This window comes from Anolis sagrei, chromosome 3, assembly GCF_037176765.1.
Source record: "Anolis sagrei isolate rAnoSag1 chromosome 3, rAnoSag1.mat, whole genome shotgun sequence".
NCBI classification, from domain to species: Eukaryota; Metazoa; Chordata; class Lepidosauria; order Squamata; family Dactyloidae; genus Anolis; species Anolis sagrei.
In genome coordinates, this window is record NC_090023.1 from 8,964,319 (window position 1) to 8,977,436 (window position 13,118).

Sequence of the window (13,118 nt, forward strand, 5' to 3'; positions counted from 1 at the left end):
AGTTTGAAGCCATTGTTCCATTGCGTCCTAGTCTCCAGGGAAGCAGAAAACAAGCTTGCTCCCTCCTCCCTGTGGCTTCCTCTCACATATTTATACATGGCTATCATGTCTCCTCTCAGCCTTCTGGTAATATAGAGAGCACACGTCCGGTAGCTAGGCTAAACATGCCCAGCTCCTTAAGCCGCTCCTCATAGGGCTTGTCCTCCAGACCCTTGATCATTTTAGTCGCCCTCCTCTGGACACATTCCAGCCTGTCAATATCTCTCTTGAATTGTGGTGCCCAGAACTGGACACAATATTCCAGGTGTGGTCTAACCAAAGCAGAATAGAGGGGTAGCATCACTTCCCTAGATCTAGACACTAGGCTCCTATTGATGCAGGCCAAAATCCCATTGGCTTTTTTTGCCGCCAGTGATTCATGGCCGGAACCACTTGGTTGTTGTAGGTTTTTTCGGGCTATATGGCCATATTCTAGAGGCATTCTCTCCTGACGTTTCGCCTGCATCTATGGCAAGTATCCTCAGAGGTAGTGAGGTCTGTTGGAAGTAGGAAAAAGGGTTTATATATCTGTGGAATGACCAGGGTGGGACACAATGAGTTGTTGTTGTTGTTGTTGTTGTTGTTGTTGTTGTTGTTGTTGTTGTTGTTGTGGTTGAGCCTGCCTTGTCCCTGCCCCCTTAGGCGTCCTCCAGTAAGCATCAGCCCAGCTCCCAGCTGAGCTTTTCCTGAATGGAGGGCCTTCGCCTGGGAGGGCGGCGCGCACTTTGGCGACGCTCCCTTGGCGCGGGAGAAAGGGAGGCAGGCAGGCAGGCAGCCCAGGGAGGCGGGCGCGCTTTGGAGAGGCGGCCAGTCCACGCACACGCAACACACAACACACACACAGACACCATACATACACACACACACACAAGGCCCTTCCTTGCCAGAGGAGGAGGAGATGGAGGCGAGACGGGGATTCGCAGTGCCTTAAACCTTAGGAGAGGAAGAAAGGGGAGTTGAATCCGGAGAGAAGGTGGGAGCCTAAAAAAGGGGGGATCCCTGCGTGTTCGTGGAAGGATCCCAAGCCGGAGCAAAGGAGGAGGAAGAGGCACCGGAGGAGCGAAGAAGCATCACGAAAGCAGGAACCTGAACCCACTTGGGAAAGGGAGATCTCTTTCCACGCCACGAAGGCAACCCACCCACGCGAGATGCCTTTCCCACGAGGTGAGTCTTTCTTTGCGGGTCTCTTTTTTAAAGGAAGGAGACGGCGAAACTTTCCTTTCTATGGCTATTGTCACTCCCAACGGGTGGGTGGGTTTGGTCACGCGTGGAACTGAGAAGCAGTGTGGACGCCCCCCAAAAGCGGAATCGGGTCTTATCTTGAAGGAAAGGAGACGGGGAACTTTCCTTTCTATGGCTATTTTCACTCCCACGCGGGTGGGTGGGTTTGGTCACGCGTGGAACCGAGAAGCAGTGTGGACGCCCCCCAAAAGCGGAATCGGGTCTGATCTTGAAGGGAAAGGAGACAGGAAAACTTTCCTTGCTATAGGTATGGTCACTCCCACGCGGGTGGGTGGGTTTGGTCACGCGTAGAACTGAGAAGCAGTGTGGACGCCCCCCAAAAGCGGAATCGGGTCTGATCTTGAAGGACAGAAGATGGGGAAACTTTCCTTTCTATGGCTATTGTCACTCCCACGCGGGTGGGTGGGTTTGGACACGCGTGGAACTGAGAAACAGCGTGGACGCCCCCCAAAAGCGGATTCGGGTCTGATCTTGAAGGGAGAGTATTGGCCCAGGCTTTATCCCTCCCTTCCATACCTATTGCAACTTTTAAGAAACACGCGTGGGGATGTTTACCCACACACAAAGGATTTTCTCCACACACCCCAAACAAATCCCACCCACCCAATGTTACAAATGAATGCACTTGAATTGCCAATGACTCGGTATTATATTAGTATGGGATTTGTAGTTTTACAAGTTCTCAGCCAAAGAGTTCTGGTGACACACCAAACTACAACTCCCAGGATGCCATAGCAGGAAGCCAGGGCAGGGAAAGTGGTGTCAAACTGCATCAATTCTATAGTGTAGACTAGAAGCATCCAAGGATTGAAAACTCAGTGGAACCCAATGATTGACTGCAGCAGAAACTTCCACAAACTCCAATCCCATGTCCTCCCCTTTGACACTTGTGTAAGTACATTGGACCCAATGGGTCTACTCTACTTGTAACTAACCAACCAATGGATCGAGGCCTCCTGTACATACTAATTACCAGGTGTGTACACTTAATGCAGTTTGACACTACTTTAATAGCAATGACTCTGTACTATGGAATCCAGGAGTTGTAGTTTGGCGAGACACCAGCACAGGATGCTCAGGATGGACCTTGTTAAACTCACAATAGCATTGAGTTATGACATTTTAAAGTGGTTCCAAACTGTGTTAATTCTGCAGTGTAGATGCACCCTTAAAGGGTTGGCTTCCCACAAAAATCTGCCATTAAGTTAGTAAATCAAATTCATCATTGGGTTGTTGTGAGTTTCCCTGGATGATGGCTATGTTCCAGAAGCATTCTCTCCTGACGTTTCGCCTGCATCTGTGACAAATCCAACGCTTGTTATTGTGATTGTTGTTATTTAATGGAGCATCACTAGTCAGTATAACGCAGAACATATTTAACATGAGGAAGGACTTCCTGACTGTGAGAGCTGTTCAGCAGTGGAACTCTCTGCCCCGGAGTGTGGTGGAGGCTCCTCCATTGGAAGCTTTTAAACAGAGGCTGGATGGCCATCTGTCAGGGGTGCTTTGAATGCAGTATTCCTGCTTCTTGGCAGAATGGGGTTGGACTGGATGGCCCATGAGGTCTCTTCCAACTCTATGATTCTATGATTCTGTATGATGCAGAACATACTTCCCAGGGATCCAGGGAAGTCATGCTACCGGTCTATTCTGCCTTTGTTAGACCACACCTGGAATATTGTGTCCAATTCTGGGCACTACAATTCAAGAGAGATATTGACCAGCTGGAATGTGTCCAGAGGAGGGCGACTCAAATGATCAAGGGTCTGGAGAACAAGCCCTATGAGGAGTGGCTTAGGGAACTGGGCATGTTTAGCCTGAAGAAGAGAAGGCTGAGAGGAGATATGATAGCCATGTATAAATATGTGAGAGGAAGCCACAGGGAGGAGGGAGCAAGCTTGTTTTCTGCTTCCCTGGAGACTAGGACGCAGAACGATGGCTTCAAACTACAAGAGAGGAGATTCCATCTGAACATGAGGAAGAACTTCCTGACTGTGAGAGACGTTCAGCAGTGGAACTCTCTGCCCCGGAGTGTGGTGGAGGCTCCTCCGTTGGAAGCTTTTAAACAGAGCCTGGATGGCCATCTGTCAGGGGTGATTGGAATGCAGTATTCCTGCTTCTTGGCAGAATGAGGTTGGACTGGATGGCCCATGAGGTCTCTTCCAACTCTATGATTCTACGATTCTGTATGATGCAGAACATACTAAATATTTAACATATTTAATATTAACATTAATAACCCTTTTTGCAATTATACTCAAGGTGGCCAATTTCAATATTTCCACTTGCCTCAAACAGACAAGAGTTCTTTCTCCAACCCTGGACATCTTTCCACAGATATATAAACCTCACTTGACTAGTTTCCAAGAGACCTCACAATCTCTGAGGATGCCTGCCATAGATGTGGGTGAAACATCAGGAGAGAATCCTTCTGGAACATGGCCAGACAGCCCGGAAAACTCACAGCAACCCAGGGATTCCTGGCCATGAAAACCTTCGACAACACAACAATCATATTTATTACCCTCTTGTAGCACTTTGAGTCTCTTTTAATGACAATTTTTCCTTTCCACACAATTAATGCATCTTGAACTGGAAATGGATTATTATTATTATTATTATTATTATTATTATTTGATACAAAACAACATAAGTACACAGCAAACACTATGCTGGAATTTCTATTTGATCACAACGTCAGACACTTCCCAAGTGTCTAGGACTGTGATGTATCGGCAAATAGTGCGTGCAGATCTGAGTAGGGTGGCCTTTTGCAGCTGACAGATGGTAATCTGGTCAGCGCTGATTGTTTTTAAGTGCAGGCCAAGGTCTTGAGGCGCTGCACCCAGTGTGCCGATTACCAATGGGACCACCTTTATTGGCTTGTGCCAGAGTCTTTGCCATTCTATCTTTAAATCCTCTTATTATTATTATTTTTATTATTACTAGCCGTCCCCTGCCACGCGTTGCTGTGGCCCACATGGGGGTTGTGTGTGGGAGGTTTGGCCCAATTCTATCGTTGGTGGGGTTCAGAATGCTCTGTGATTGTAGGTGAACTATAAATCCCAGCAACTACAACTCCTAAATGTCAAGATTCTATTTTCCCCCAAACTCCACCAGTGTCCACATTTGGGCATATAGAGTATTTGTGTAGAGTTTTGTCCAGATCCATCATTGTTTGAGTCCACAGTGCTCTCTGGATGTAGGTGAACTACAACTCCAAAACCAAAGGACACTGCCCACCAAACCCTTCCAGTATTTTCTGTTGGCTATGGGAGAACTGTGTGCCAAGTTTGGCTCAATTCCATCGTTGGTGGGGTTCAGAATGCTCTTTGATTGTAGGTGAACTATAAATCCCAGCAACTACAACTCCCAAATGTCAAGATTCTATTTTCCCCCAAACTCCACCAGTGTTCACATTTGGGCATATTGAGTATTCGTGTAGAGTTTGGTCCAGATCCATCATTATTTGAGTGCACAGTGCTCTCTGGATGTAGGTGAACTACAACTCCAAAACCAAAGGACACTGCCCACCAAACCCTTCCAGTATTTTCTGTTGGCTATGGGAGAACTGTGTGCCAAGTTTGGCTCAATTCCATCGTTGGTGGGGTTCAGAATGCTCTTTGATTGTAGGTGAACTATAAATCCCAGCAACTACAACTCCCAAATGTCAAGATTCTATTTTCCCCCAAACTCCACCAGTGTTCACATTTGGGCATATTGAGTATTTGTGTAGAGTTTGGTCCAGATCCATCATTGTTTGAGTCCACAGTGCTCTCTGGATGTAGGTGAACTACAACTCCCAAAACCAAAGGGCACTGCCCACCAAACCCTTCCAGAATTTTCTGTTGGTCATGGGAGAACTGTGTGCCAAGTTTGGCTCAATTCCATCGCTGGTGAGGTTGAGAATGCTCTTTGATTGCAGGTGAACTATAAATCCCAGCAACTACAACTCCCAAATGACAAAATTGATTTTTTGAGTGAAGGACATATATTGGGTTGTTGGGTGTCTTGTGTCCAAATTTGGTGTCAATTCCCCCAGTGGTTTTTGAGTTCTGTTAATCCCACAAACGCACATTACATTTTATTTATATAGATGCTGGATGGCCATCTGTCAGGGGTGATTTGAATGCAATATTCCTGCTTCTTGGCAGAATGGGGTTGGACTGGATGGCCCATGAGGTCTCTTCCAACTCTTTGATTCTATGATTCTATTATTTATCCTCCGCTTTTTCTCTCCACAAGGAGACTCAGAGCAGAGACTCAAATATTGAGATTTGCAGTTTACAGGGGACTTTGGATACATCTACATTATATAATGAAATGTGGTTTGGCACAATTTAACCGTCTTGGCTCAATGCCATGGGATCCTGGGAGTTGTTGTTTGTTTTGGCACCAGCACTTTTGGGCCGTGAAGGCTAAAGACCTTGTAAAACTGCAACACCCAGGATTCCATAGCATTGAGCCCTAGGAGTAAAAGTAGTGTCAAACTGCATTGAATTATGTCTCTGCCAGAAAGCTTCACCAAACTATAAATCCCAAGAGCAGGTAAAGGGGGATCCAAAGGCTATAACTGGATAGTGTGAAAGAGTTCCAGGTCTCTGTACTTTAGATAAAATAATGTATAATGAGTTTTTTAAAGGGTGGAGAAACAAACAAATGAATTTTTGTGGGTTATAATCCATTTCCTCAAATGCATAGAGGACTTAAAACTCAAAGGACTTTAGGAAAACAGACTAACTCGAAAACTCAGGCTGTAATACATCTGTTAGTGGGTTAAACCCCTGTGCCAGCAGGACTGAAGACCGACAGGTCGCAGGTTCGAATCTGGGGAGAGGTGGATGAGCTCCCTCTATCAGCTCCAGCTCCTCATACGGGGACATGAGAGAAGCCTCCCACAAGGATGATAAAAACATCAAATCATCCAGGCATCCCCTGGGCAATGTCCTTGCAGACGGCCAATTCTCTCACACCAAAAGCAACTTGCAGTTTCTCAAGTCGCTCCTGACACGACAAAAACAAAAAGTCCCAATTGCTGTCATAAAAATCACCAAATGGGCCCGATGCTGGCCTGGGTCACAGGGGATGACATATGAGGAGCTTCCCGGGGTCAGCAGGCTCCATGTCGAGTCACACAAGATGACGAGGGAACACGAATATCGTTGCCATGTGGAGCCATGGGACCATGGGGAAAAGTTTTCGGCTACTATATGGGGGCTTTGGACTGAAGAAGCGGGTTTGAAGGGTGTAGGCGTCTGTTCAGCAGAAAATGAGAAGGCAGTTAGACTTAGAATTCGTCAGGGAGAAAGATGGCACCGATTTGAAGCAGATCGGTTAACCCACGGATACCAAGACCATGTGGGTTTCCGTATCCGCGGTTTAAAGGAACGCAGTTTCGGCCTTCCTGGATGCTGCAGGAGTGTCCTGGCCAAGCCAACGGAGCTCCGTGACTCAGGAGAGTGAAAGTTCATAGTTACAGGGAGAAAGATGGCACCGATTTGGAACAGATCGGGTAACCCGCGGATACCGAGACCATATGGGTCTCCGTATCCGCGGTTCAAAAGAACACAGTTTTGGCCTTCCTGGGACACTGCAGGAGCATCCTGGCCAAGCCAACAGGGCTCCACGGCTCAGGAGAGGAAAAGTTCATAGTTGCAGAGAGAAAGATAGCACCGATTTGGAACAGATCGGGTAACCCGCGGATACGAGACCATATGGGTCTCCGTATCCGCGGTTCAAAAGAACACAGTTTTGGCCTTCCTGGGACACTGCAGGAGCATCCTGGCCAAGCCAACAGGGCTCCATGGCTCAGGAGAGGGAAAGTTCATAGTTGTAGTAGAGTTAGAGTCAGTAAAGGACACAATGTATCACTTCAGAGAGGGAAAGGTAGAAGAAAGAGATATTATTACAAGAAGGCTAAGGGAAATTAACAGGGAAGGAAAATGAGAGTCCTTTGTTGCTGGTGTCACTGTACTGCAGATGCTGGGAAAAACTCATGCTTCCAGGAACTGTGGAACTCCCTACTTCAGTTAAATCAATTTAAAGGCAGGGACCTCAGCGCCGGTTGTCAATAAGACTCCTTATTTCTCCTTTCCAAATGATCGCAAATGGACTGGACTAATTTCTCCATAAGGGCACAGTTACATTGTAAAAAGTAGTGCAGTTTTGTGGCAAAGTTTTGTGGCAAAGTTTCAGAGCTATGGGATCGTGGGAGTATTAGTTTTACAAGGTCTTTAGCAAAATCGACAGATTGCAGGGTTTGTAGTGATGTCAAACTGCATTAATTCTAGAGTGTAGATCAGGTATGGGCCAACTTGGGCCCTCCAGGTGTTTTGGACTTCAACTCCCACAATCCCTAACAGCCTCAGGCTGTTAGGGATTGTGGGAGTTGAAGTCCAAAACACCTGGAGGGCCCAAGTTGGCCCATGCCTGGTGTAGATGCACCTTCTGTTTAATTCCTTCACACCACCACCTCCTCATTTTGATTCCTTCCTTCCTTACTCCGTCCTCTTTTCTTCTCCTTCCACCCTTTCTTTCTTTCTTTCTTTCTTTCTTTCTTTCTTTCTTTCTTTCTTTCTTTCTTTCTCTGCCTCTCCTCCTCCTTCTAAACAGACAAAGATCTCTGGGAAAAGTTGTTTGCCTGGAGTCCGCTTCTGGGATCTTTCTTGTCAAGACTGCGGTGATTAAAAAGATCACAAGGACTCCTGATGAGACAGAGGGGGAAATTCCCAGCTCCGGAGAGAAAAATATGGAAATGTGCAGGAGGTTAAGAGGTTGCGCTTCCGATATAAGCCCAGGCAAGTCCATCGCCTGGCTGGGACTGAAGCTGTGGGGGAGAAAACTGCCTTGAAATCAATGTGTTAAAAGAGATGTGTTTTGCTTTTTGGGGGGACGACATCTCCCAGAATCCCCAAGGAAGCACGGCGTTTGAAAGGACTTGTTTGTTAACTGTGGTCTGTAAGAGCTGTTCAGCAGTGGAACTCACTGCCCTGGAGTGTGGTGGAGGCTCCTTTGGAAGCTTTTAAACAGAGGCTGGATGGCCATCTGTCAGGGGTGCTTTGAATGCAATATTCCTGCTTCTTGGCAGAATGGGGTTGGACTGGATGGCCCATGAGGTCTCTTCCAACTCTTTGATTCTATGATTCTAAAGCCCTCCCAACAGACGGCCATCCAGTCCAATTCCATTCTGCTATACAGGAAGACACAATCAAAGCCTTCCCGGCAGATGGTCATACAAGCCCATTCTGGCTTACAGGAAGCCACAATCAAAGCCCTCCCAAAAATGGCCATCTAATCCAATTCCATTCTGGCAAGGTCTCTTCCAGCTCTATGATTCTATGATTAAGTTGATTTAGGGTGCGTCTACACTACAGAATGAATGCGGTTTGGCAACACTTTGGTTCAATGTTATGGAATCCACAGAGTTGAAGTTTTACAAGGTCTTAAGCTTTCTCTACCAAAGAATGCTGGTGCCTCTCCAAACTACAACTTCCCTGATTCACTACCATTGAGCAAAATACAGTTAAAGTGGTGTTAAAATGTATTCTAAAGTGTAGGTGCATCCTTTGACTCCCAACTCCTATATTCCTCATCATTAGACATCACAACTAGAGGGTTGGAGTCTCCAGTGGCACAATGGGTTAAACCCTAGTGCTGGCAGGACTGATGAGGTTCGAATCTGGTGAGAGCGTGGATGAGCTCCCTCTGTCAGCTCCAGCTCCCCATGCAAGGACATGAGAGAAGCCTCTCACAAGGATGGTAGAAAGCAAACAGACTGCCAATTCTCTCATACCAGAAGCGACTTGGAGTTTCTCAAGTCACTCCTGACACAAAAATATGCCTAGAGCCTGATGGGAGTTGTGATGCAATAAAATCTGGAAGGCTGTTGCTTGTTCGGTGGGTTGTTGTAGGTTTTTTGGGTTGTATGATCATGTACTAGAAGCATTCTCTCCTAACGTTTTCCTTGCATCTGTAGCAAGCGATGCTTACCACAGATGCAGGCAAAATGTCAGGAGAGAATGCTTCTACAACATGGCCATACAACCCAAAAAACCTACAACAACCTTGCCACAGATGCAGGCAAAACGTCAGGAGAGAATGCTTCTAAAACATGGCCATAAAACCTGATAAACCTACAACGACCTTGCCACAGATGCAGGCAAAACATCAGGAGAGAATGCTTCTAGAACATGGCCATACAACCCAAAAAACCTACAACAACCTTGCCACAGATGCAGGCAAAACGTCAGGAGAGAATGCTTCTAGAACATGGCCATACAACCCAAAAAACCTACAACAACCTTGCCACAGATGCAGGCAAAACGTCAGGAGAGAATGCTTCTAGAACAAGGCCATACAACCCAAAAAACCTACAGCAACCTAGTGATTCCAGCCATGAAAGCCTTCAACAATATGTTGCTTGTTCAATTTAGTCAAGATCATGGGATTTGAATTGAGATACAAGGCTTGTGGATATGATGTCTGACTATAAAATGAGCTTTAATCATTCCCTAACTTCAGAGCCACAAGTGGATAATAATCAAGAGTGATGAGAGTTGTCATTCAATTAAAAAGTCAGTGAAAGCTAAAGAGCACCAAAAACTATGTTATCATTTTCAGCTGTGATCAGGTCTTGCAAACTCAGGGCAAACTACACTCTCACATCAACACAATCACCATAAACAGCTTGCATTCTCTGATGAATCTTCTTTGGGGTGACACCTTCTGCTGTCAAGAATTCAATGAGTGCACGTTGCTTAAGTCACATTGACTGAGTGTCTGCACAGGGTTCCATTCTTTGCACTATAACAACACAACTGTTCAATGCTAAGGCTTCCTGTCAAAATGGAACTGTAGAGGAGAGTCTACTGAACAAGCCAGTACCTGCCGCATACCAGTAATGCCATCTGTTGAGGAGTTATGAAGGTGGAGGCATTACTTTTCATTCAGCCCTCGTATACATACAATATATTATATTATTAGTATAGTACAATGTCAGTATTATATATTACTATATTGTACTATACCATTATATTGTGATAGTATTTGTAATATTATTATTAGTATTAGTAATAACAACACAACTGTTCAGTGCTAAGGCTTCCTGTCAAAATGGAACTGTAGAGGAGACTCTACTGAACAAGCCAGTACCTGCCGCATACCAGTAATGCCATGTGTTGAGAAGTTACGAAGGTGGAGGCATTACTTTTCATTCAACCCTCGTATACATACAATATAATATATTATTAGCATAGTACAATGTCAGTATTATATATTACTATATTGTACTATACCATTATATTGTAATAGTATTAGTAATACTATTATTAGTATTAGTAATAACAACACAACTGTTCAGTGCTAAGGCTTCCTGTCAAAATGGAACTGTAGAGGAGAGTCTACTGAACAAGCCAGTACCTGCCGCATACCAGTAGTGCCATCTACGAAGGTGGAGGCATTACTTTTCATTCAACCTTCGTATTTGCAGAACACCTTTCCAGCAGCACATCTTAAAATGAGTTACCTTCCTCTCAGCTTTTGCAAATATACATCGAAATGGGGAATGTTAGGAATTGTGGAAATTGAAGTCCAAAACACCTGGAAGGTCAAAGTTTGCCCATGCCTGGTTGATGTAGTTGTATATAATGTAGTCGTATATAATGTAGTCATAATATGGCAGTGTGGATCCAGCTGAGATCTGCAAAAAAGGAGTGTAATGAAAGCAAAGTCCTCAAAAGATTCTAGCTGGAGAAAAAGTAGAGAAAGTATGGTGAAGACAGGAGAAAAAGAAGTGATGATTCTGGACAGCTTTTAAAAACCAGGAAGAAGAAAAAAATCATGACATTTAGTCATGTCTTAGTCAGAAGGCGGTTCCAGACAGTGGAGGATGACAATGATTTTTTTTTGTTTGGCCCAGGGTGCATCACAGTTTGTTTGTTTAGCTTAACCAAAATCACTGAACCTCTTCTCCCTCCAGTGTAGAAATTTTTAGCTGAGTTTTAGGTTCTCTAAGGCTGTGTTGTGGTCAAGACAGTCGAAATAAGAATGGGAAAAGAAGAGACTGGATCTCTCCCGCTTAGGAATGCAATAGATGTGATGACCCTGGGGATCTATGGCCAGGTAAGTTCATCCAGACTGTCTACAGACTGTGGCCAGGAAATCAGAAGACGCTTACTTCTTGGGAGGAGAGCAATGTCCAGTCTCGATAAAATAGGGAAGAGTAGAGACATCACACTAGCAACAAAGATCCGCCTAGTCAAAGCCATGGTATTCCCTGTAGTCACCTATAGATGTGAGAGCTGGACCTTAGGGAAGGCTGAGCGAAGGAAGATCGATGCTTTTGAACTGTGGTGTTGGAGGAAAGTTCTGAGAGTGCCTTGGACTGCGAGAAGATCCAACCAGTCCATCCTCCAGGAAATAAAGCCCGACTGCTCACTGGAGGGAAGGAGACTAGAGACAAAGTTGAAGTCCTTTGGCCACATCATGAGGAGACAGCAAAGCCTAGAGAAGACAATGATGCTGGGGAAAGTGGAAGGAAAAAGGAAGAGGGGCCGACTAAGGGCAAGATGGATGGATGGCATCCTTGAAGTGACTGGACTGACCTTGAAGGAGCTGGGAGTGGTGACGGCCGACAGGGAGCTCTGGCGTGGACTGGTCCATGAGGTCACGAAGAGTCGGAGACGACTGAACGAATGAACAACAACAAAAAGTGCATCCATGCTGTACTTACTTAGGGAATCCCTCATTGACCGAGTAAGATTGTCCCCCAAGGTCGGTGTCTTGGTGGTGGGTCCGTAGGTGGCTGTGGAGTCCTATCCTTGATCTGCATGTTCTTCCGCAGCGAGGACATCAGTTTCCAGACGGAAGGTGGTCCCCGTCAGGGTTGGCTTGACGTGCCTTCCTCTTGGCATGTTTCTCCCTTTCACCTCCCATTCGTGCCTCTTTGAATTATACAGCACTGCTGGTCACAGCTGACCTCCAGTTAGAGCACTCAAAGGCCAGAGCTTCCCAGTTCTCAGGGTCTATGCTACAGTTTTTAAGATTAGATTTAAGCCCATCTTTAAATCTCTTTTCCTCTCCAGCAATATTCTGTTTCCCGTTCTTGAGTTCGGAGTAGAGTAACTGCTTTGGGAGACGGTGATTGGGCATTCGGACAATGTGATTAGTCCAGCGGAGTTGATGGTGGAGGACCATCGCTTCAATGCTGGTGGTCTTTGATTCTTCCAGCATGCTGGCATTTGTTTGCCTGTCTTCCCAAGAGATCTGCAGGATTTTTCGGAGGGAATCATTTCAGGAGTTGCATGTGATGTCTGTAGTCAGTCCACGTTTCGCAGGCGTATAGCAGGGTTGGGAGGATAATAGCTTTATAAACAAGCACCTTGGTCTCCCTACGGATGTCCCGGTCCTCAAACACTCTCTGTTTCATTCGGAAGAATGCTGCACTTGCAGAGCTCAGGCGGTGTTGTATTTTAGTGTTAATGTTGACTTTTGTGGAGAGGTGGCTGCCAAGGGAGGAAATGGTCAACATTTTCTAATGTTACACCATTAAGCTGTATTTCTGGCATTGGAAAGGGATTGGTTGGTCACTGCTGGATGATCACTTTGGTTTTCTTGATGTTCAATGACAGGCCAAGCTTCTTGTATGCTTCTCTGAAGGTGTTTAGAGTGGCTTGTAGGTCTTCTTCTGAATGTGCGCAGACAACATTGTCATCAGCATATTGGAGTTCTATAACGGATATTGTTGTGACCTTGGTTTTGGCTTTCAGTCTGCTGAGGTTGAATAACTTGCCATCTGTCCGATAGATGATTTCCACTCCGGTGGGAAGCTTCCCATCAAC

General features: G+C 45.7%; 1 protein-coding gene across 1 annotated transcript in view; it reads left to right on the forward strand.

Annotated features, from left to right (window-relative positions):
* The first annotated feature begins 802 nt into the window (after positions 1 to 802).
* Positions 803 to 13,118, forward strand: part of TSKU (tsukushi, small leucine rich proteoglycan) — a 31,230-nt gene continuing 18,914 nt past the window's right edge. Inside the window, exon 1 of the mRNA XM_060771241.2 lies at positions 803 to 1,203. Coding sequence (XP_060627224.2) covers positions 1,188 to 1,203 — 16 coding nt within the window. The 5' untranslated portion in view covers positions 803 to 1,187. The remainder of the gene's footprint in view (positions 1,204 to 13,118) is intronic.